This window comes from Zosterops lateralis, assembly GCF_965231275.1.
Source record: "Zosterops lateralis genome assembly, chromosome: 2".
Taxonomy (NCBI): Eukaryota; Metazoa; Chordata; class Aves; order Passeriformes; family Zosteropidae; genus Zosterops; species Zosterops lateralis.
This window is the reverse complement of record NC_139763.1, coordinates 68813253-68838373: the sequence shown is the minus strand read 5'-3', so window position 1 is coordinate 68838373 and position 25121 is coordinate 68813253. Positions and strand designations below refer to the sequence as shown.

At 39.7% G+C, this 25121-nt stretch overlaps 3 protein-coding genes across 8 annotated transcripts in view; 2 read left to right on the top strand and 1 right to left on the bottom strand.

Moving 5' to 3' along the window:
* Window positions 1-3547, top strand: part of FRY (FRY microtubule binding protein) — a 182291-nt gene extending 178744 nt beyond the window's left edge. For all 6 annotated transcript variants that reach the window (XM_083854733.1, XM_083854732.1, XM_083854731.1 and 3 more), the window contains 2 exons: window positions 868-1061; window positions 1622-3547. In XM_083854733.1, coding sequence (XP_083710859.1) covers window positions 868-1061; window positions 1622-1880 — 453 coding nt within the window. In that variant the 3' untranslated portion in view covers window positions 1881-3547. The remainder of the gene's footprint in view (window positions 1-867; window positions 1062-1621) is intronic.
* A 266-nt stretch (window positions 3548-3813) lies between these two features.
* Window positions 3814-5641, bottom strand: ZAR1L (zygote arrest 1 like; the record flags this gene model as incomplete). Its single annotated transcript, XM_083855572.1, has 4 exons — window positions 3814-4064; window positions 4426-4500; window positions 4643-4735; window positions 5126-5641. 4 exons carry the CDS (start codon window positions 5639-5641, stop codon window positions 3921-3923), a joined length of 828 nt encoding a protein of 275 aa, XP_083711698.1. The 3' UTR covers window positions 3814-3920.
* A 2490-nt stretch (window positions 5642-8131) lies between these two features.
* The window catches only part of BRCA2 (BRCA2 DNA repair associated), a 33463-nt gene continuing 16473 nt past the window's right edge, over window positions 8132-25121 (top strand). Inside the window, exons 1-11 of the mRNA XM_083854775.1 lie at window positions 8132-8151; window positions 8497-8600; window positions 9225-9476; window positions 11371-11476; window positions 12066-12118; window positions 12224-12264; window positions 12363-12474; window positions 14054-14109; window positions 14808-14922; window positions 17613-18797; window positions 19653-24422. Of these exons, the coding sequence (XP_083710901.1) occupies window positions 8150-8151; window positions 8497-8600; window positions 9225-9476; window positions 11371-11476; window positions 12066-12118; window positions 12224-12264; window positions 12363-12474; window positions 14054-14109; window positions 14808-14922; window positions 17613-18797; window positions 19653-24422 (6796 nt within the window). The 5' untranslated portion in view covers window positions 8132-8149. The remainder of the gene's footprint in view (window positions 8152-8496; window positions 8601-9224; window positions 9477-11370; window positions 11477-12065; window positions 12119-12223; window positions 12265-12362; window positions 12475-14053; window positions 14110-14807; window positions 14923-17612; window positions 18798-19652; window positions 24423-25121) is intronic.

Below are 25121 nucleotides of genomic sequence, written 5' to 3'. Positions count from 1 at the left end.
TTGGGGTAAAAAGAGTTTCAATATTTATTGTATCTTAAGGTTACAATAAATTTTATGTTGTGTAGGCTGGCTCACAATATGACTGGGCTGTTCACTTTTAAGAGAAGACAAGACAATAGGCATCTACTACTACTAGAGCAGTTTACCTTTTAGAAATATTTTGTGTTTCTTGTAGTTGATTTCTGTTACTGTATTTCACAGTTATGACTTTGTTAAATTGTTATAAATAATGTAGCCTGTGGAACTGGGAAACAATTGTACAAAGAATAGCTATTTCACCATGGCATTTGCATATTTTGTTGGAGCCATAAGGTATTACTTGAAGGAAATTCCATTGTTAGTTCATGTAACAGTGGTTATTTTTAGCATGTCAGAGCACGAAAAAGATCCTTGGAAATTATTAACTTACTAATTATTTATGAATCTTGTGCCATATTAACTTTTCAGCCTAAGAAAGGGCCATACAATTCCTGTCCATCTGTTAATCATGTCAAATGCTGCATGTGTTTAGTAAATAAATATCAACATCTTGCTAGGAAAAGTACGTTTTCTTCAGCTCTTCCACTATGATCTGAAGAAAGTAGCAAGGATGAAAAATAAAACTTGTTTAGATATGCTCCTGCATTTTAGCAAGCCAAAACTACAGCATAATATTAAAGGATGTGCAAAAGTAAAAAACCAAAACCCTGTAGTTTGCTTTTTCTCTATATTGTACAGAGGTCAGGAAATGTCCTTGTATTAAATTTGAGTCTTTTCCATAATGTGTACATCCAATGTAGTAGTAAGAACAAACTTGAAGTACATGCTCCATGTAGGAGCTTAATGGAGAATGAAAATACTCATCTCTCATTTTTCTCCTTGGAACAGCTGTTAAATATGTCAAGAGAACTGAGTGAGCTGAAGAAAAATCTGAAGGATGCTACTGCTGCAATCGCAGCTGAGCCTCTGACAACAGAATCTGAGCCCACATTCAATTCTACTGAAGCAGCTATTCAGTCCATGCTGGAGTGTTTGAAAAACAATGAACTTGTTAAAGCCGTCAGACAAATAAGAGAATGCAGGCAAGTTTTGCTACATGGTTCATATTAGACTTCCATGATAGCAGAAAAGTATGCATTTATTATCTTCCTAACAAAATGCACAGGATCAGCATAATTAATAATTGTTTCAATGAAGTACATGGGGGCATTGATATTGACATTTGGAGAGGTGTGCACAAGGGACTATCAAACATGTCCTCGCAACAATTAAGATGCTTCATTACATTCTGTAGATCAAAAGTCCTGTGAGGCTCTTAAGAATCTTTTTATTGAGTTAATTCCTTACAGGTGTATGTTATTGGCATGAGCTAACATTCAGCCCAGTTTCACTTACACCTATTTGAATGAGCTTTCTTAAGCATTTTTTAAGCATTTTTAGATAATGGAACTTACACTTTTATGTGTATTCAGTGCCTGATACCAGAATATGAGTAACAAATGAGTGGTGTAAAACAGTGAGTTGCTTTAGGCTTATAAGTGTGTGCAAGTCCATTCTTCTTTTAGAGATCTTTGTCACATACCTTCTGTCTCTACTAATAAACCCATAATTAAGTGCCTGTTCTTCTCCTGTTTCCTTGCAGGATTTTGTGGCCCAATGATATCTTTGGAAGCAGCTCTGATGATGAAGTCCAGACACTACTGAATATTTACTTCCGCCACCAAACCCTGGGTCAGACAGGCACTTATGCACTGGTGGGCTCCAACCAGAGCCTGACTGAAATCTGCACCAAACTGATGGAACTGAACATAGAGATCCGCGACATGATCCGCAGAGCTCAGAGCTACCGGGTCATCAATACTTTTCTTCCAGATTCCAGCGTTTCCGGCACAAGTCTCTGACAGGACCCTTGGGGCCCCTTTCAAGCTGGGAGTGCTGCCCTGTGGGAGTGAGGTGGCTCGATGTCTTCTCAGCCTTACAAAGGTTTGGTCAAACTGTACTCACTCTTGTTACATTTAGGATTTCCTCTAAAAAGCGATGGGCTGAACTTCAAACACGTAGCAATACTGTAAGGACGGAGGTAGCATAGAGAACCTGGGACAGCATCCTTTGTTCCGTGTTGCACAAAACCCAGTTAGCATTTCACTGAGCAACTGCAACTCACTACTGAAGAAGTGACTTCCATTGCATACCAAAGCCTACTACACTGAACAATACTTCCTTTATAGCAAATTAATTTTCAGTTGGCAAAAGTGCAATGTTTCCTTCACAAAATAGTATTTTTTTGTTAAAAAAACCCCAAACCTTGTACATTCTTTTCCTCTTTTTTTCTTATTTAGTTGAGTGAAAGATGGGCGGAATGAAGCTGGCCACGGAATCTCACAAATTTGTTGGTCAAAAGCTGAGAGCCTGTGTATATGAAACAAACTGTAAACAGACTATAATTTAATGTACACTGTAATTTGAATATGATTACTGTATCTGAAAACAATGAGCTGCTATGAAGTACATTTCCTAATGTTACTAGGCTACTGTCTCTGAAGGTACTGGATCATATTACAGAGGTCTGTTCTTAGGCCCCCCCAAGAATCATGAAAGGTCTTGGTAGATTTTTTTTTTTAATTAAGGACCTTGGATGCTTTTTACTAGAGGTTTGCTTTTATGAATATATTTATACTATTAAAGGATGGTTGATCTAATTTAACTTGCCATTTTGTAGGAGAAAGTCCCATCACAGAGTCAAATCTTTTGAACTGTTAAGCATGCATATTTTTATTTAATATAAATTTTGAGTATAAAAAGTAAAAATATTAACGTGAAATGCAAGTTCTCATGTTAAGTTTCTTCAAAGAGATGTCTTATTTTATTTGTAATGTATATAAGTCATAACAATATGGTTTTTTCTTACATTTAACTGCTGTCCAGTGTTAAATGTATGCATGTAAATCTGTTGCACATCTGAGACACTTTTATTCTGACAACTATGTAACTTATTCACGATGTAAATACACTTAACCGTTTTTGTGAAGTAACTTTGAAATTTGGATTAGTACATCCATTTAACTAAAGTATAAAAGTCATATATAGTCACAACACCAGTACATGCTTGTTGTGAAAATTGTGTTCTTGTCTGAATCAGTACTGTTGCATGCAGATGGTATCCATGATCAGCAGATACTTGTCTCCTGGTTTATGCTGAAACCATTTGTAGAAATTAGTGACAAAAGTAACTACAGCCTAACAAAAAAAAAAAAAAAAAAAAAAAAAAAAAAAAAAAAAAAAAAATCCTTACAACTCAGCATGGAAGACTACAACAGCAAAAATGGTCTCATTGGTCTTCCACTGACTCTCAACTTCCTTCTCCTCTGAAGAGTATTTTTTACACTGTCACAGATACTGCCATTCAAGTGTTTTTTCCCCTCTTCATTTCTAACACAGGCAGCTTATACCCTTTTCCCTCCTATTTTACAGCCATAGTCTTGCTTTGATTACCAAGGAGCTGTGGTTTTTTATAGATACATTTGACAGAGGCAGGGGGAAGACACATTTGCATTTACACCAGACTTCATGCACCAGAACATTTGCATCTTCCATCCTAGTTCAGTTTGAGTGACTGAGGGAAAAACATGCTTGTGTAGCTTGAATCACAGCATTCCCTGAAGACTTCAAAATAAAGTCTACTATCTCAAATAGGTTGCTTTCTTACAGATATACTTTCCTCTTTCATCCAAGGAAGAGGAAACAAAGGGGTATCAAACTAGTGCAAACTTTTATTGAAGCTTATTTACAGCATACATATAGTGAAATTACATATTTTAAGTTACTGTATTTTACAATAATACCAAAGTCTTCATCCATTATCCAATGCCAGGTCAAAAGCCTTAAGTCAAAACATTCCAATAGACAAAGTGCAAAGCACAAAACAGAAGAGGGCACATGGATCAGACAATGTATTTGAAGCTGTAAGTGCTATCACAGGACAGCCTTTTGCCTCTGCAGCGGCCACAGAGTTCTTGGCGATGAGGTCTCTTCAGATCAATATGTCTCTTCCTCTGAGGGCAAGAACAACGGGTCTTGGAACAGATCTTAAGAAACAAAGCCATGTTAGTAGTAGTAGTTCAAATAAGATGCACTTCATGTTAGACTAACATTTGATTTTCCTTAATCACACAACACATTGGGGCTGATACAGCTGGTAAGAGCTCTTAAGGTATAAGAGCTTTCTCACCTAAAAGCACAAAACCCTACCATACACATAGCAAGTATGCTACATACTGTATGAAAACTGGTTATGTAAGCCATCCATGGGAGGAGGGAGGCCTAAACCAAGACACATTTTCCAGTATTTTGCTGAAATCAAGTTTTCTTCCAGATAAAGTCAATATTAAATTCAACAACAGTATTGGTGCACATGATAACAGTATTAATGGAGTACAGTTAACTTACCTGGCACTGGATTGCTTCCACTCGATAGGGATTGAAGCTCTTTTGGCATTTGCGACAGAGCTGCTTGAAGTACACCTGAAAAAAAAAAGGCAAGTTCTGTTAGTATAGAGACTTATTCAAGGCGCTCTGTACCTAAATTTGTGCCGAAACATCTGATTTGTCAGATTTTATGCAATTCTTACAAGTCTGAGGAGAAAAGAAATTACTTGTTAACTACCTTGTTGCTTCCAGAAATGCACCACACGTAAGCACTCTCCCATCTGGTTTTGCAGTCTTTGCAGTGGAAATAGCCATACTTCTGCTCCAAGAACTGCAGAGATAAGAGTTCACTGAGCATCCTCCAGCGCCCCAAGAGCACCCACTCCCAGCTCCCTCACTGCTGCTCCCTGAGGATGGGTGAGACACTTAAAAAGGCTGCCCAGAAGGGAATATTTGCCACCGTAGTGAATGTGGCTCTGAGCAACACGGCCTAGTGGGTGACATCCCTGCCCGTGGTTGCAACTGGACGATCTTTAAAGTCCCTTCCAACCCAAACCAATGTGCCGTGCTCTGATCCGCACGTGTGGGTTCTCACAGGCTGGTGACTCCTGCTCTAGGTGAGGCAGGGCCAGCCCGGGGCGGGGCAGGGCAGGGCAGGGAGCACGGTGCTGCTCCTGAGGCGGTGAGGGTCGAGGGCTCGCCCCGGCCCATCGCGGCGCACCTGGAAGGCGGCTCTCTGCCTGGGGGCCGGGCTCTCCTCCTGCCGCTCCTGGCCGCCGGCCGCCGTCGGGCTCTCCGCGGCGGGCGCGGTCTCCGGGAGCGTTGCGGGGTCGGGCGGGGCGCAGAGGCGGCGGTCGGGCCCGGGCGAGTAGAGGGCGAGGCGGGCCGGGGCGCGGCGGGCGGTGGGCAGCGTGCGCGGCCCCAGCGAGCACTGCACGGCGGCCTCGGCCCGCAGGCTGACCTGCACCGCCGCCTCCCGGGTGCTGGCCCGCCGCGCCCGCGGCGCCAGCGCGGGGCCCACCTGCGACAGCAGCGCCTGCAGCTGCGCCCGCCGGTAGCCGTCCAGGCACTCGGAGGGCAGCGGCGTGAAGGGCCCCCCGAGGAAGGGGGTGATGCCGCCGCTCTTGCTCTGCTTCCAGCTGGGCTGCTTGGCGGCGGCCTCCCAGCCGCGGCCCAGCGCCGGGCTGCTCCGCAGGCTCTGGTACGCGCTGAAGGGGGAACAGACGAAGCTGTCCATGGTTATCGCCGCGGGAGGGTCAGCCGTACCCCTGCCCCTGCCCTGCTTTTATCTTGCCTGGGGAGCTAATGGTTGCCAATTGATGGGGAAAGTGGGCCCAGCTGGGAGGGGGCTGGTGCCAGATCTGCTGATGGAGACGAGTCCTTCAGCCCCAGCCGGGAGGGCCGCGGCCTGTGGGGACAGCTCTGCTTCACAGTCCTTCTGCTCATGGTCCTTAAAGAAGGAAAAGGGGATGTGGGAAACTAACAAAGTCTATATAAACTCTCCCCGGCAGAGCTGGGCAAAGAATTCAGGCACTCACATCTCAGAAAAGAAGTCTTTACTGGAATTAAAAGGTCAGAGCATCCCCATTGTTCTGTTACTTGGGGATAATCTACCTGGAACTTTTTCTATCAACTGCTTTAGGAAAAGATGGAATATACTTGTGTATACAAACTGAAGTAAGGGGAAAGCAGTGGTTTAGTACCTGTGTAATGAAATAAGTGTTAGTAGTACAAGCAAGTAATAAAAGCACGTGCATATTTGACTAATAGTCCTTCTTCCACAGTTACATCATTTTAGTTCAATTTTAAGGTAATAGAGTTAAAATAATGTAATTAAATCATCGAAAACTGTGTGTGTAAGCCTTTAGAGACTGGAGAACCCTTGGAATTCTTGGAACTGCTGTGATGTGAAATCCTTTCTTTGTATGATTCCTCATAATATTTATAAATGTGTTGCTTTATAAAATTCAATGGGCCGGCAAGAGAGAGGCTAGAGAAGACCTGATAGGGATGGTCTCTTTAAACGTTCACAGTGTATCTGACACTTTCAACTGTCTGAGATAAATCAGTAAGAAACAGCAATTTTACAGGGCAAAAAGAGGTTAAGATTCAGGAAACACGTTCATCATAATTGAAATAAGCATGTCTCAAGGCTCCACATTGCGCTTGGGTTTTCAAAGCGCTGTCGGTATCAACTCAAAGCAAAAACAGGTTATCGAGATGGCCAAGGTAAGACTTAATGACTGCACTGTGGCCTCAAAAAGGGTAAGTTTTTAAGGTGGTTTGCGAATGGGGATGGAAATCAGATTGGAAACTACATGCCATCATTTAAACCAGCAGTTTGAGTTCCTCTGAAATGCTTTGGGAAGTTACTGCAGCTCCCCAGAACGCTGCAAGGTTAGAAGTTAAAGTTTCTTGAAAGGATGAGGGATATGGAAAATTATAGTACAAGAAACTGATGAAAGTGACGGATGACTAAGCAGGTGAGGTGATAAGACTGCGAAACGTAAGGATTGGTGTGGAGAGCCAGGAAGAAACCCCTTTATGGCACAAGAATAGATGAACATTGCAGAGATGGTAAGTTGGTGGTGGAGAGAGTGTTCCACCCATCTTGAAGTTGTTCCACCGCCAAAGCCAAGATTTTAATCAAGAGACAAGGCGGGAGTGGACATGGTGGACACGTATGTGGAGGACAGTAACATTCTCTTTATTGGAACGTCAACAACCATTTCACGTGTCAAGGCCTACAAGACGACCTGAGCAGCAGAGGCTGAGCCTTGCCCAGGACGTGCCACTTCCCCGGGCCCCGCCGCCAGGAGCCTTCCGGAGCCTTTCCGGGAGCTCGGTGTCAGCAGCTGTTGCCCCGCAACGCGTGTCCCACCAGCCGGGGATTGCCGCATCGTCCCCTGGCCTCTGCAGGCGGGGGTGGAGCTGCCGGCGGCCGTCCCGCCTCAGGACACGCTCCCGGTCTGTGCTGTGCGGGGTCGGCCGCGGGGGGACAGCCCTGAGGGCAGGCCGGGCCGGGGCGGGGCGGGGCGGCGGCGGCGGATGCTCCGGCTGCGCAGGCGCGGGGCGGTGTTGGCGCCAAGCTCGGAACGGGCTGCCGGGCTTGGAATCTGCACTGTCCCCTCATCCCCGCCGTCTCCCTGCCCGCCCTCCCCTGCCCGAGGCGATGCTGCGGCCGCCGCCCCGCCCGAGGCGCAGCCAGCAGGTAACGGCGCCGCGAGTGGCTGGGCCCTCCCTGCCCGGGGCTGCGCTGTGCCCGGGGGTGTCACTGCCGCCCCGCGGGGCCCCTCCCTCCCTCTGGCTGTCCTCACGGGGCTCTGCAGTCAGTCACCGGGCGCGGGAAGGGCGCTTGGGCCGCTCCCCGGGACCCCGCGGTGACCCGGCGCAGGCCGCGCTCCGGGCCCGGTCACTGCCCCGGAGGAGTTTCCCCTCACGGCAAAGAGCGCGGAGCGGCAAAATCGCACTTTATAAAATGTACTTCTGAGGCAGGGTTAAGCTCCTCGTGTTCTGTCTTAATGCAGCCCGTACCCTATTGTAAAGCGTCTGTTTTTCCCGTGGTTTTGGTAAGGCAGCGTGTGTGACGCGGCCATCCTGTGGGAAACGGCTTCTACCGTGGAAGGCATAAACGTGTTAAACGGTGAAGTCTCACTGTGAGCTTATTTATACATGTTTTTTAATGGAACTGTGAAACTGGCCGTGTCTGCTCCACTTGAAAGCAACTTCGAAACAAATTCTTGACATGTAAGTTGTGATGGTTGTAAGAATATCTATGTGATAGTACATACTCCATCCTAACACCTTGTAGTGACTGTGGGGTTTTGATTTGTGTTTAAAATACTTCAGAAGTGTTCTGCCCATCCCATCTTGGTTTTCTCCTGTGTTTGCTGAGTGTTTTCATTATCACTGGTATAATTCCCTGTGCTTTTCTCTGTTGTTTTCCCACCTTGTTCATCATTGTGGTGTTTGAATGCTGTCATCACAGTCAAAGGTAAACAAGCTGGGCTGTGGCACACCACAAAATGCAGGAAAGGAGGCCTGAGACATTCAAACAGCACTGTATCCAAGTGTTTTCTTATTTCTTCTCAGGATTTTCTACTCTTCCGGTAATGTAATGAATAAGAAAATGGCTTGCAAACCTGTGGAAAGACCAACTTTCTTTGAAATATTTAAGGCACACTGCAGTGAATCAGGTACAGCTTATCTAAAGTAAATATTCCTTATTAGGATTGCTTTCTGGGCACCAATATTTTATACACACATTTGCTGTATGTTCCACAGGAAAGCTTTATGCGAGTTGTTAGCTGCTGTTCTTCCCTAACCTGTATTTCCTAATAACCTAGATTTCTTCAAATTTTTATTTGTAGGTTTTTTTCAATGGTGTATGCTTGGTTACTTTTTGTCCTTGCTTATTTAGAGTTGTCAACTCCATATGTACCCACATGCAGACCAGGCTTAGTCTTTTGCTAAAGGTACCTGTGGTAGTTAGTAATTTTAAAAGGAACCTGTTTAACTTGCCAGTCTCACCAAAACAAGAGAGGCTCTAAAAGCCAGAGTATACTTGAAATTTTAAACAAACTGGATATTTTTCTAGTTCTGGTTATTTTGTTAATGGTCTGAGAATTAGGGCAGACATCCCTTTATATTTTGTGGTTATCAGAGTTCAAAGCCATCTAGAAAGAAACCAACCAGAAGTATGGCAGTGGAAGGAGCAATGTGTTTTGCTGGTAGCATTTAAATGCCTGGTGTTCTTTCACATCCTGCATGGAGGAACCTTTTTCCTTTTCATGTGGTTTTCTGTATGTTTTCCTTTGTAGATTTAGGGCCCATCAGTCTTAATTGGTTTGAAGAACTCAGTGCAGAAGCCCCTCCGTATGAACCCAGATCTCTGGGAGAGGCTGATGGGCCCTCTGGCTGGCTTGATCAAACAGCTTTTAAAACTCCAAGGACAAAACCCTCTACATACAGTCAGCTGGCATCAACCCCACTGCTCTTTAAAGAACAAAATGCAGCATTGCCACCTTGTTCTTCTCCTGAAAAAGAGCCAGATCAGAAAAAAATAGGAGCAAGTGAGTAACTTTCTTTTTTTAACCTTTTGTTGCTGCTGCTGATCATTAGTATAATAGGTAATGCTAGAGCAGGAATTATGTGCCTAAAAAGCTTATTTTAGAGGTCTTATGAAAATCATCTCTAAAAATGCAGAATTAATCTTAATAGTGAATTCAACTTGAGATAAACTGGTAATATATAAGCAAAATTCCCCGTATAAAAGATACTGTTGTGATCCAAACATTCTAAATACTGTTAATATGAGGGGATATGAACTAGTTAGTATAACCTGTTGACTGCAAATCAGAGTGAATTTTTAGCAGTCTCATTTTTGTTTATGCAAAAGTTTTGAAGCTTTTCCAGGGAGAGAATCATCCTGATCGTGATGAAGTGTGAGGCAATCTGTAGGGCAGTCCTTAACCTTTCTTGGAAAGTTTTAGGGGCACCATCTCTTTGAGTTACTGAGATTGTAAGTTATAGAAAAAATTAAGGTTTTTTCCATTTGGAAAAGAAAAAGGAATTTTATGAGGCACTTCTCATACATGATTTCCAAATCCCAAGGATGTCATGGGAGTGTCACTCTGCTCCTTTCTGAGGTACCCACACTCCTTGGACAGTGAGAAGAATCTTTTCTGTTGAGAATTAATGCAAGATTGTACATAAGAATCTCTTCCATAGAAGAGTATATTTAACCCCATTCCTGAAGTATGTGATTGGTACATCTGCTGTGTCTGTGTCCTTCTGATAAGCTTTTCTAAACAGGTTACAAACACAAGACTCCTTTATTACCAGAATTGTTCTTAGATCCTGAGCAAATTCTGTGAAGGGTTAGAGCCATGCTGCAGTTCAAGTATACTTTATAACACTGCTTCCATGGAATATTGTAACTCTCTTTGTTCTTTTGAAGTTGGCTGCTGAACTTCTGCTGAGAACATGTTTCTTCTAAATGTAGCTATTTGTATTTTACAGTGTTAGATCCCTGAGGAATTCTTGGTGTCAGGAATTTCATTTGGCAGTTTGATAAATGGCAAAGAAGAAAGGAACTTTACAGTTGTTTATTTCAAAATGGTCAGTTTTGCTCTGCATATGTGCACAGGTCACTGCACATATGACTGCCTGAAATATTCTGTTTTCTTGGTTAGAGCCAAATGGCTCTTGTGGAAACAGGAGCCGGGATGGGAGCTGATGGATGTCATACCTTGGTATGGTACAGGGATGCACCTGTGCTGTGCATATGAACTCAGGAGCTCAGAAGCAGAAAGAAATGCACAAACTAAAGTTTAATTTCTGATACTAAGGTTGTTTGGAAAGTTCAGAATATAAATTCCTTTTAGTAGATGATTTTCCATGTAAGGGTCTCAGTGTTCAGAGGATTCTGCTGCTCTCTTTTGCCTGGAGATGCTTTGCAAATAAATAGATGCTGCTGACAGTGACTCTAACAACAGTTCTGGAAATAATTTTTGCTTTTTTGCTTTTTGCTGCTTATTTGAATCAATAAGTGTATGACTTAGTAAATTCCAGGGGAAGCTGCACAAACCTGTGTTTGCATGTATTGTATTTTTGCTAAGAATAACTTCTGCAATGACAAGAAACGTACAATGCAGTCCATTGAAACTGAAATGGAATATGTGACTTGATTAATACCAGGTGAATAAAGTGACATAATGAGGGGTCTTCTTGGCTGTGGATTTGAAACATGTTTAGCATTGTTTGGATATAAAATCTGAACATATTTAAAATGCTTAAAGAGAAATTAGGGTTGGTTTGTTGATATTTTTTGTTGGGTTTTGTTGTTTGTTTGCTGTTTTGGGGTTTTGTTTGTGGGTTTTTTTTTTGAAAGCTTGGCTTTAAACTTCAAAATTGTTACCTGGAGTTCTGCAAAGTTGTGCTGATTTATTATATTTTATGTTCTAGATAGAGAGAATTTGATAAGCCCAAGTAACACAAGAAGAAAAATAGACCAAGAAAATGAAACATTTGCTTCTCCTCCTGGTACCTTCCACAACTGCCTCACTGCTAGGTATGCTAAATATGTCAACACAAATAAAAAATAAGCTGGACTTTAAGCAAAAAACAATATTTAAGCCACCATGTTTGACAGTTGAACTTTAGGAGCAGTGAGTAATCTTGTATGTCTGATGTTTATGATGTTTACTTGTAGGTTGCTAAGTGAGTTGAAAATGAAACACTAGCTGATTTTGAAAATAGCCTTGCTTTCAGGTGATATTTCTTCCTATTTTTCTACTCTTTCATGGCTGGAGTACATAATTTTTTAACATTATTTCAGCTTTCCAAGTCCAGACACCCAAAGAAAGAGTAGTAGTGATGTATCACATGCTTCTCAAGTAGTAAAGCTATTTGTAATATTTACTGAGGTTTTTTTAATAATAGCCTTGATTTTGACACTTAAATTTTATTAGGAGGAATTTATAGGAATTCATAAAATAAATTTATTAGGAGGAATCTGTATTTTATCTAGTTAGGAAAGTAACCATGGTGCAAAGAAAAGAAATAATGGAGATAGTAATATATATAATGTTTGAAATATTCAATAATTTTAAGAAATTGAGAAGTGAAATTAATATTTTGGTTTTAATTTTATTTTGCAGTCCAGCTATTTTAAAGAATGCCTACAGAACACCTCAGAGAAATAATATTGCTGGTATGTATTTTCACTTTTTGGTTCTACAAAATATTTTACATGTCTAGATAAAAATCTTCATTTTTTACTTCCTGTTTAATGTCCTTTTTATGTAATGTGTTTTAGGACCATATGGAAGCTTGTTTTGCACACCAAAACTTTCAGAGGTACAGATTTTATTCACGCATTTTGTTTCCTTTTCCTGAGTTGTACATTTAGAATTTGGTATAGAAATTATATATATGATTGTTAAATGTATTTCTAGGTCAGAACTCCAAAATGTATTTCTGAAAGTCTGGGAGCAGAAGTGGATCCAGATATGTCCTGGTCAAGTTCTTTAGCCACACCTCCTACCCTTGGTGAAACAGTGATCATAGGTATTTCTAAAAATGAGCAATTGCTAAGGGTTTAAAACTTCTGGTTTTGACACTGGAAGTTCACTCAGTATGAACTGTTTGGGTTTTTAACTAAAAAAAAGACAAAATTCTTACAGTGATTATTAATGGGTGCCTTTAGATAATGCAGCCCTAAGCAGGAAACTTTTCAGAAGTTTTCTTCCTTTGACTGAAGGGTTAGAGAGTATAGATTTAGAAATAATATAGCAAAGCACAGAGGGAGAATTAGGTATGTTTGCTTTGCCCTGTGATAAAACTAGAAACTATTGGGCTAAGCTAAATGGGTTTGTTTATGAAGTGTAAGAAGGTGGCCTGCTGAGTAAACATCCAGCAGCAGTGTTGTCTTCAGCATTTTTAAGCACTCTCACTGTGCCTGCCATCATACCAATCCAGTGAGACAGGGAATCTCATCCAGTTTAAGACCTGAGCTCCTGGGTTCATATTTCCTGGGTTGTTTGGACGGGGCAATTCCTGGAGCTAATTTACTGCACAGCTTCACAAACAGCTGTGTCAGCAGAGCTGTGAATGAGAATGAGTGGGTGATAATTGCTTCAGTGGTAATCAACAGTGATGGTAAACACTAAGCCTCAAGCTAAGGTGTCGGTGAAAGTGAGATTTCATTAGCATATGATAAGCAAAATGAAATTTGACTTGTATGATTTGTTGAAAATTCTTGACAAAATGGGAAGACCTGGATGTGTCTCCTTAGCTTCTGATACTGATCTTTTTCATGTTGTTAAATTACCACTATATAGAGCATATTAAGAATGAATCCTAGGGGTTTGGGAGTCTGTTTTGAGATGTAGGAGGTGGTACTATTCACAAGGCTATTGAGTTGTGCCATTTTGGGTGTTCTTTGGTCCAGAAAGGTGTGAGCTGAAAAGAAGGGCTGGACGAAGTATCCATACCTTAATGATGACATTCTGGGAGATGAGCTGTGGATTGAGCTCTCATTCTCCCATGTCTTGGATAATCCTAGTATTTTATAAATAGTGATATTATAGTCTCTGCTTTCTGAAACCTGTGAAAAGAAAGAGCTGCTGCACAGAACCTAGATGCCAGGTCTATGAAATATTTTCATATACTGCTCTTAAAGCATTTAAAAAATAGGGTTCACTTTCTTCTTTTGTAGCAAAAGTGAAGATAGTACTGCTGTTTTGGGAGGAAATGGGGGAAAAAACCCAAATTCCTGAAAGGCTTGTAGATCTCATCCAGATCTTTGGACAGAAGAGAATGGGGAGTAGTGCCATGAATAACTGCTTGAAAGGGGAATGGCAGTGCTGTTTCAAGGTGGTAACTGGTGGTAACTGGAAACAGCAGAAACTATAACCTGTGGTTCGGGGTGGTTTTGTGCTGTTACAAATCTTTTGTACACTGTCCTTCAGCCTCATATATACAACTTTTTAGTTAGAGCTTTTAGTTTTTAGTAGTTTATTTACAGGTTTGAGTGGAATTTAAAATAATCCAATGAAAACCCTCCCAAAACACAGCTGTATTTGTTCATACTCAGCAGATCACTCAGGAGAAAATAAATTGACTTGTCTGTCTCTTTCTTCTAAAGCTAGAGAGAATGATTCTATTTCTGAAGCAAAGCGACAGGATGGAAGGGCTGATACAGTAAGTCGTTTTAAGAGCCATGTTGTTTTTTAATTTCAGTCAAGCTATTCAGTTACATGTTTACATCCCTTGAGTCAAGAATGAAAAATTCTGTCATTTTCATTTTAAGCTCTCCTATCTGATTTTTTTTAAAATGTTAACTTTCAAATGTTATTCTTTGGGAATAACTTCTTGTTCTCAACCACTACAATCAAGAGTTGAAATTGAGTATTAATTTCAGTCCTTTGATAGTGGTAGGGAGAGTTCTTGCATGATTGGAATTTGACTCTGTGTATATGAAAGCTGAATGATTATTGAGATTGAAAACCGAGGATGGCACTAAAAAGATTCAATTACAAATTTCAGTTTGATCCTTAACGACCTGAAACTTCACAGTTAACAAACCGTTACAAGTGAAAATAAGCAAAATGTCTTTGTCCTTCCTCATACCTCCTTTGTTCCCTTTTTGAGAGGATTACAATAAACTGCTGAACCCGTTCACTGCCCTTAAGGTGACTTTAGAATGGAACCTGATTTGCATCAAAAATGAGGATTACCTGCTTATTTGTTTTTCACATGTACCTATGAAAATGTTACTTTTCATTTTAAGAGATGGAGCATTAGTCAGGTACTATAGTAAATGTTTAGAGTTCTCTCCTTGACTGTTAAAGTGACACTTATTGGTACATAATATAATGGCTTTTGTCTTTGGTTTACAGATTTTGCACAACTATTTTTCCAAGCAGGATAAATGTCCTGGGATAAATGATGCAAGTATGTTGTCTGTACCAGAGACAGTAAAGCTAAATGCTGAAGATGACATCAAAGATTTGGGTATGCATTGATGCTTTACCTAATGAGTATTTGATGAAGCAAGACTGAGGATAAAACTACATTCTATGGTTTGGGCTGTTGTTATGTTGTTATGGTTGGTTTGTTCTGCCAGCTGTGTCCTCCCAGTCCCCGAATTGATTCAATTTTGTAAAATGAATCTAGCCTTAAAAAGGCTCACTGTTGAGTCAGTGAATTTAATCAGTGTCCTGGTTAAACCATGATAGTCAGGTAACAGTGCCACTGAACAACAGCCAGATTTGTACTGTCAAGTGTGTTCACTGCAGCTAGAGAGGTGAGACTGTGGGAGAGCTGAGACAGAAAAATGATACAGGCTCAAGGGGGAGCAAGACTGCTGCTTCTAGCTGTTGAGCAGGCTTAAATTTATCATGAAGTTTCATCCCAGCACTCACTGCTCTGTGGTGAGCTTGTTTTTTGATCTTGCTGTATGGTTTCTTCATTTACTTCACCTGTTCAAAATAGGTAGTTCAAAATGTGACAAATCCTTTTGGAAAAATACTTTGGAGGGTTTTAAATGAATGCAGAAAATACACAAGACAAGGGAAAAAATATTTTCATTCTGTGTTTTTAGATCATACTAGTGAAGAAATGAAAGTGTAAATTGCAGTGGGAGGGTTTTTGGTTTTAGTTGAGAAATTATGGCAGAAAGGAAGATTATTACCAGAAATTTGTTCAGCATGCATGGGTGTAAAAGGGTGCTGTAGGGATTCACACTGGCTAGACAGAACAGTATATACTTAAGATTTTATGTCTCCTTATTTGAATTGAATGGCCTGCCCTATAAATAATGTTAGGTGGTACATGTAAGAATTCTGAGAGAATCAGTTTAGAATTTGATAAGGAGGGCTGAGAAGGTTAGCATCAGGAGGCATTGTTGCTTGCAGAATGATATAGGCCTGCTGTTTTCATACTGTAAAAGAAAGTGTTTGGTAGTAAATGTATTCAAGTAATCTGGAATTAGCAAAATACTTTTTTAAGGACAAATTAGTTTGTCTTGGTCTGTGTTCCAGTAGATCCTATTACATTGCATACTAGAGTAGAGAAGATCAGTTAAAACAATGTGTGAGAAAAATTAGAGGGAGAAGACCATTTGTCTTTCCCTATGTTTCCCTTTCCCTATGTCTTCCCTTTTTGATAATAATTAATTTGGCATTTGAAGATGCTGCTTCATATTTGTAGCTTTCAGATGTTGGTTTTCTCTGGAAGAGTGTTATATGGTCATAAAGTACAATAAGTTTTATGAGGCATTCATTTTGTTTCAGTTAAAGAAAATAAGATCATAATGTATCAAATCATCAAGTAATATCACACTCCAGTGAGTTTAGAAGTCAGAATTAATTTCCCTCATTTTTGTTTTTCCCTGGCATGAGATAACTCAGCACACAGACAGTCTTTCAGATAATCCTTGTTTTCTTTAATCCTAAAAAGTAATGTCTCTTGTTTAAGTGAAAACAACTAAGCTGTGTCTTTTTAGGAAGCTCTACTGGCAATTATCACAGACTGAAAGGGTATGGACACTGAAGTTGCTTCAGAGGAACCTACTTTAGTAAAGGAAAATGACCTACCTGTACACTCAATCTGTAGTGTTACAGTTTCTTCTTGAGATCTCATTTACCACTCAGGCAAAAAATAGAAAGTAAAGAGGATGAGTAACTTTCTATGCCTACAACATCAGCATGAACCCATAGTGGATATATTGCAAATAATTCGTTGTGTGTGACCAAGTACAGGGAAATCTTCTATGGACTTTCAAATGGAAAATCTTTCAGATATCACACTATTTAAAAATTCTAGTAGGGAAAGTTATAGAATTGTAAGTTAAAGAAATTGTACCTGAAAAAAGCTAATAGAAAAAGTTCAGCTGTTGGTTATGGGCCTAAGGAAAACAGAAGACTGTGATGTTTTCTTATGATTCATTATGGTTTCTGTGATATGCAAAAGCCTTAAAAAGTGCTCTGTAAATGAAACCTATTTTTGAATGTGAACTGTTCTGATAAGTAGTCTCATTTCATACATTTGAGAAGTAATATTCTTACTTGGCACGTATAAGCTGTACTTTGTAGAGTTTGAGTTTTTTCCCCCATTGGCTGTTACTTCTAAACACAAACGAAAAATTCTTGTTATTTTTCTAATACTTGTGCCAATCATGGAACTACTTAAAAGTTTCCTAATCAATTAAAAGATTGACAATATTTCTAAATCTTTCTAGATACTATACTATTTTATGTCATAGTGGAAGACAATAAATTAATCTTTATATAACAGTTTCTTTAGCTGCCAGTTATAGGTAAAAATAGGCAGCTTCTTAACATATCTGGTACCTACCATCAGGTATAAATTTTGGAAGAAAAAAAATCAATATATTTATCTTGTCAAATTTACTACTCATTCTCTGTCTTTAGGGTAAAAAAAAATACTCTTTTGAGACAGCCAGGTTTCTTCTTGGCAGCCTTAGCCACTACAGAGCTCAGGAGGCCAGGGCATTTACATGTATTTCCTTTGCCTCCTGTTTCCTGTAACAGCTGCTTACATTTTTCTTTATCAACTCACTCCTGAGTAAAGGTAATGACTATAAAATTGGAAGCTCTATTTACCAATACTGTTTCCAAGTTATTTCCTAAAGCTTATTTTCTTACTTCTTTTCCTCTCTCCATCTTCTCTAAACTCTTTAGAGTCGGAGATGTTAGATGGCTTACTGGGTGACGTGGATAGCTTTGAGAACACATTCAGCATGCCAGCTGAGTCCCGTGGAACTCTTCTGCTGATGCCACATGCTCTGGATGCAGTAGAGAAATATGAGATAAATCCAGATAAAACACAAGAAAAGGGAGATGTTCCCTCTCAGCAGCCTAATGGAAGAGAGAATGGCATTTCACAGGAAGTTGAAACAAATAGCTGGACTGAAAACAGGCACTGTACTCGAGTGAACAGTTCTTTACTCCAAAACACGAGTGAAGATACAGGGGATGGTAAAGATGGCTGTTCAATAGGACACAAAAAAGAATTGGAGTCTCTTAGGAATGCAGGAGATGTGCGTGATCATAGAACACACAAGTCATTTGAGAACGAGAGGCCGGTGAAAGAAGGTGTGCAGTCTCCATCAAGCCAGTGGTCTCAACTGAACTTATCTGATCTTGACGTAACTCACCTGGAGATGTCTGTACGTAGCTCTCCACCCTCCAACTTACATAGGGAGGAAAATTTAGGAGAAAAGTCATTACTAATGGCCAAGGATGATGCTGTGGAAATATCTTTACTGAACTCTTCAGGCTCGATAAAAGCACAAAAGCTGTTGAGTGTCAATTTGTCAGAAAAATGCTGTGAAATGAAAAACACTGAAAACAACCCAACATCGGAAATAACTCCAGTAAAATCTGTGTCATTAAGTGTACAAGATCCAGAGTTAGTTAAAGGATGTGCAGCTGAGGTTTCCAAAATGAGCTTCTTGAACTATAATTCTATTTTAACTGAACATGCAAATGTCGCAGAGTATTCTGTAGTCTACAGTGGCAAATTTTCCAAGCATTTAAAAGCAACTTCTAAATCTGTCATAACTGATGTTCTGTCTCATCCACTTGTGTGTAGTGCCACATCTCCAGATAACTGTGATGACCTACATTTAATAAATACTGAAAATACTCTTACAAAGTCTGGTTTTAAAAACCTGAAGATGTTACCCAGCTTGAAAAAGAGATCCAAGAAATTTATTTATAGGATAAATAATACTTTACTGTGTCAAGAAGAAAAAACACAAAAAGAAGTAACCTCTGAATCACCTATTCATACTGTATTGCCACATTTGGAATCTGATTCATACAAATTAAGAGGCTGTCTGGTGGCCAGTGATGTTGAGCAAGGTATATTATTAAGCTTTCCATCATTTGTGGAGGATTCATTATTTGCTGTGAGCCTTTCATAATGTAAATGTTTCAGATAAAATCATGTAAAATCTCAAAATCATGTAAAATCTCATGTTTGTGGAGAAGTAGCTGGGCAATTGGGAATCAACATAGGGGATGGGTCTGTTATACAGTGATAAGGACAGCATCATTTTCAAGTAATCTTGTGCTAACTTTCTTCTTAACACGTTAGTTTCTGGAATAGAAACTTCCACCCTGAGCCATTATTCTAATTGACAAGCTTAGTTAACTGTCAGTGCTGGTTTTACATCCATAGTGTCAAGGGCCTTTTGTCTGAGTTGGTAGCTTCTAAGTGATCATAAAGAATGTTATAGTTGTATAGTTATTTTTATAGAATTAGGTGCTTTAAGACTGTGAAAGATTTGTTTCTTCCAAAAGCACAAAATATCTTAACAATATAATGAAAGCAAGCACATGCTTCTGTCTTTAGAAGCTGTTGTTCTTGCTAGAAGAATTACTTTATATTTAAAGTACTTTAAATTTCAAACAAATCCTTATGTTGAGACACAAGGACTTGAAGCCCATCTTTTCAAATTTCATTACAACTAAAATTTTATTTATTTTTTTTACCTGGTAGCATTAACTGCAAACAAATCTCTTTATTTCTGGCTGTTAGAATATAATAAGGTTAAACAGACCTCTAAGCCTTGTCAAGGCATTTGCATTTGAAAACAAAAGTGACACTTTGGGTTCTGTTGTTAAGCTTGTGTGGAAACAATCTAATCAGCCAAAATTTTATGAAAATCTGAATCTACATTTGTTTGAATAAATTTATTCATTTTTTCTCTGTAGACCACTTTCCTTCTGCTGAGAAAAAGCATTTGGAATCAAATACCACAACAAATTTCAGCACTTCTACTTTAAAAATGGATATAATGGATAACTCATCCAATAATTCCTTCAGTGACAGGCTGAAACAACAAGACCTGAGAGACCTGGGGGAAAATACGGGAGAGAATCAACCTGCTACATCAATAAAATGCTCAGAAGTGTCTAATACACTGAAAGAAGACACAACAAATTCTTTAAATAGTGAGATTACTTCAGATATAAAACGTAAAGTTCTGACTTCAGCATGCCGAATGGCAAGAAAGCGTTCCAGACTTGTCCCTAAAAGCTGTGTTTTAGGGAAGGGTGAAGAAGATAAGGACATGAGTGCTAAGGTGAACGATGGAGCTGCTGTACCTCAGAGCCTGAAAGAACTTGGGTCTTCTCACAGGGAATTCTTGGTTGATATTCACCGTGACTCTACATCTGTGACAAACAGCAGTTCCCATAATAAATTGTGTCAGATCAGCTCGGGCACAATTGGAGTCAGTAGTGACTGTTGCAATAAATTATCACCCAATAAAAGGCATACTGCAGACCAGAGGTCTGGAGTTGACTGTAGAGAAGTACACAGACCCTTGAGAATAAACTGCTCAGAAGAGGACAGTACTGGATTGAAACAAGGGGAGAAAACAGATACATCCTTTTCAGAGGATGTAGTCAACAGTGAAGACCCAAAGCCAGCTGAAAACAGCAAAAGCCCTCAAGCAGCTGCATTCAGTAATGTAGCTGTAGACCTTTCTAAAGAATTATTAGATTGTGTAGATAATAATTCTTTAAATGAAGTAATTTCTGTGGAAGATAAACAAGTAGCACCTATGTATTCCAGCAAAAAGCCAAACAAGAACCTAAAGTGTAAAGAGGAATCATTGTTTAATCTTAATGCATGCAGTTTGAATCTGGGCTTCAGTGGCTTTCAGACTGCTTCCAATAAGCAGATTAAATTCTCTGAAGCCAGTATAGCAAAAGGCAGAATGCTGTTCAAGGATATTGAAAATGAATGCTTTGAAGCCTCTTCCATGGAAGGAGTCAGAAACTTTTCACATCAAGTTAAAAAGGAAAATATGTTATTCTCAGATTCAAAAAGCAAGTCGAGAAGTAATTTATCTGATTCTTCAGGTTCACAGGCAAGTTTTCTTGAGCCCAGTACACAGTTTACTCCACATAAAGCTGGCTTGTGTAAAAGCTTTCCTAGAACTTCACAAGCCTTGCAAGAAGCAAATCAAACCTTGACAGCAAGCCAAGAAGCCGAAATTGCTGAACTTTCCAGTATCTTGGAAGAAACTGGTAGTCAGTTTGAATTTACACAGTTTAGGAGGCAAAGTAACACAATGCAAAGTCACGGCTTGGGACAGTTAGGAATTGTGGAAACACGTGGAACAAAGAACGTAGAAAGTATTTCTGAAACAAGGAAAGATGTGGGGGTTTGTAGCATTTTTAAATCGGAAAATCAAGTAAAAAATGACAAGTATTGTACTCAGGAGCAAAACACAAATGAAGACTCTGAATTGGTGGAAAATGAAAAAGAAAATGCTGTGGTTTTCCACAAAAATGACAAAAAGATTACTTTTACTGACTTAGACATAAAGGAAAGTAGATCTGATGAGAGCTTTCCCATAGCTAAGCAGAACAGCTTTTCTAATTTCATAGGCTTTACTTCAGCTGCAGGTAAAAAAATAAATATTTCAAAGGCAGCTTTGAGTAGGTCTGCAGAGCTCTTCAGAGACTTGGATGATGATAACTATTTGTTGAAATCTTCTGAAACTGGTACTAGATGTCACAATTCAAATGGATCTATGTCTTCTAACAGTAATTTTTCCAGATGCCTGACAAAAGAAGGCAAAGAAAAAACTGTTTGTGTTTCAGATTTCAAAAGCATGAATGCTGTTTCCCATACAGGTTCTGTTTTCTACCATGCACAGGATAAAAACGAGGAAAATACTAGTACAGTATTGAAAGAAAATGTGGAAAATAAGACAAAAATATCAGTAAATAATACTGAAAATGTTAGCTTCAATAGTACTAACATTTTCAACAGCCTGTTACCCACTAAAGACCATAAGCAGAATTATAAAACTTCGAAACAAATTTTAAACCGAGGAGATGATGAAGGCAGTTTGCAAGACAACTCATTAAATGTAATATGTCCAGAAGATGCTGTTACGACTGCAGGAGAACACAGTCTAAATACACCATACAAAATGGAAAACCAGTCTCCTGAGCAGAAAGGAGAAGACAGAAAGGAAGATGAATGTTTGTCACCAAAACTTCAGACTCCAGCTGGTGGTGATACATCCATTCCTGATGCAGCTTTGGATCATTCTCTGCCCTTGTTCAGCGTACAGTGCGGAGAAGGAGATGTAGATGTTTTGGAGAATTCTGATAAAGAAAAAACAAAGTGTAAAAATACGAAAGAAGACACCACTCATGATAAGGACCCGCTACTGAATGAAAGCAGAATAAAAATAGGTTCTTACCATCATTATCAAAAACATCTTGAACAGGAGGTAAAAGTGGGGAAAAATGAAGTGGAAGGGAGTTACCTGACTGGTTTTCATACTGCTAGTGGCAAGAAAATAGCAGTTGCTGATGGATTTTTGGCTAAAGCGGAACAGTTTTTCGCAGATGTTGATGTAGGAAAGGAAAATAATGACAATTTTGCGAACCTCATCAAGAAAAGTAAATGTGGCAAGAACTGTATTAAAGACTGTGATTTATGTATTGAAAGCATTGCTCAGTGTGACTCAGGAAAACTTAATTTTAATGAAAAACTTGTTCCTGAAGAGCTTGGAAATCAGTTTAATCAGGCAATAGAAAACAGTCCAAGTAAACATGCTGTGATTCTTGAGCCTGCTAAAGTAGATACATTTGTTGATCTAGGTGAAGTGTGTGAAGGGAGTTTGGTAACTTCACATGCACATAAAAAAGCTGATGTCAGACCTGGAAAGTCAGAATTGGAATCCCTTACAGGACAGAAGAGTGATGCTTTAAGTAGAACTCATTTGTCTGAAGATGGAAAATTCCTTGCAGAGAAAAAGGTGGACGACTCACCAAGAAAGAGGGATGATTCAGAAAACACGGATGATTTTCCTGTGCACTCTGCTACATCTTTGCATTTAATGAAGGTACCACATGACCTCAATGACAACTGTGTGCCTGGAGATACAAAAAATGCTTTATTTGTTGAGGAGAGCAACAATAAAGCTGATCAATCAGTCCTCTTAGATTCAAAAAGTACCTGCTCTTACATAAATGGCACTAAGGAATTTGACTTAGAACATTTAAATGAACCTGCTGCTGATAAAAATTACTTCACAGACACTATAGCTAGTGCTTGCCAAAACCAGTCACTAGTCAGTCTTCCTGAAGAGGAAACTAATTTTAACAGGTTAAAAGAAACAACATGTAAGGCTGAAAGGCAAAAGAGTGATCTGAAACAAACCGCGTTTAGCACAGCAAAAGGGAAAGCTGTGTCTGTTTCAGAAAGTGCATTAGCAAGAGTCAGACAAATGTTTCAAGACTGCAGTGAAGCTGTAAAATACGAGATTGAGCCTAACTCAAGAATGGATCAAACAGAAATTGCTAGACATTCATCTGCAGTCCTTCATGCTGAGTGTCCTAATTCTGCTAAACCTTTTCATGCCACAACAAGTGAAGAGGTTAATTCAGCCGCATCCCAATTTATTAAAGTAAACGCAAGTGCTGATGAAGACGGTCACCAAGAAAGAAACACATCTGCAGATGCAAAGTCTGTTTCAAATTCTCAGAAGCAGTCCTTTGAGCAGAATATTAAGCTTTTAGGGCCCTTTGTTCCAAATAAGCAGATAAAGCTGTCAGATGCTTCTACAAGCAATTTTGGATTTTTTAGTACAGCAAGTGGAAAGGCTGTACAGCTTTCAGAAGAGTCACTCAGGAAAGCTAGACAACTCTTTTCTGAAATGGAAGGTAATCATTCACCACACGTACAAGAAGCATTTTTAATTGAGGAAGATGTTGAAAAGTCTGAAATGCACACTGAAGTACTTCCTAGGAAAATGCAGGTAGTGTCATCAAAAGGGGAAGAAAATACCAGCCCTGAATTGATTTCAGATTCTGTTTTTGGCTTCAGCACTGCTAGTGGAAAGCAGGTGAAAGTTTCTAAGGATGCCTATCAAAAAGCAAAGGCTATTTTAGAAGAATCTGATTATTTTTTGAGTAGTGGGCTTTGCACTACAGATCAGCTTAGTTCAATTAAAGACAGTGGTCAACATGTAAAATCTTTAACAGATAAGGTGATCTCAGAATTCAAAACTGAAAAAAGCTGCAATCAAGACTCTGTTATTAAAAGCATCTGCCCTCAGGAAATAAGGTATTTTCCAAGCGCTTACCATGTCAAAATGCCTGAGCACACACCATACAATCAGAAAAACATGCAGGTAACATCATTTAAAAATAAATTTCAGCCAGAGGAAAGTGAGTCTTTTAGAAAAGGGCAGCTGAATCTGGGATCAAAACCAGAGTCTGAAGCAATTTCATGCAGTGCTACTGCTAAAGCAGAAATTAATACTGATCTCCAAAGTCCAAAAAATTACTTGGAAGTAGAGGCTGTAGAAAGTGCAAGAGCTTTTATGGAAGACAGTTTATCCAGTGCTGGAGTACAAATTAATGCTGCGCAGACCGTCAGTGGCAGACTGGACAAAAACTTCCAAAATAAGACCTTCGGGAAGAGGCACTTTGAAGGAAACAACTCACTTGGTAGGTGTTTTATCTTACATATGTTCAACTTCATATTTCTGCGTGGTGGATTGGTTTAGGTTTTGGGGATTTTTTTGCATGTCACATTGATTTTTAGGTCACAGAGACATTCAAGTTCTTTCTCTAAAAAACCTCTTGCTGCAGGATACTTCATCCACTCTTTCCAGGCTTAAATATGCACAGTAGAAGCTAAATTTGTGATTAGTAATTTTGAAAGTATACACGTTTGCTGTTTTAGTGTAAACTTATAGCAGAAAGCTGCTGCTCCTTTTCTCCCTGAGCAGACTCCTTTTTTTCCCTCTCTGTGCAAATTGAGTGGTTTTTTAATTGAAAAATGAGTAACAGTATTTTCATTTTCACCTTTTTGTGCATTGTAGGTGAGGACAATGTTTTGCTTGTATCAGGATTGCTAGTCTGATATGAAGAATAGTTGTTGGTGTAAAAGCAGTTTCTTCCCTTCTGAAACTGATCTGTCTGTGACTGAAGTGTTGGTACTTGATGCTTGCACAGGCACCCAGAGCAGTCCAGGGGCCTGGGCTAGCTGAAAACTCCCTGTGGAAGGGGAGATGGCAGCAAAGTCCCTCTCTGGCTGCACAGGTTCAGGTACAGAGGTCAGGCAGGGCAGTGCTGGAAAGTTTGGGTAGGTGGCAGAAGCCAGGAAAAGACTCTTACCAATCCAGCTTGAAACAGCTGTGCCAC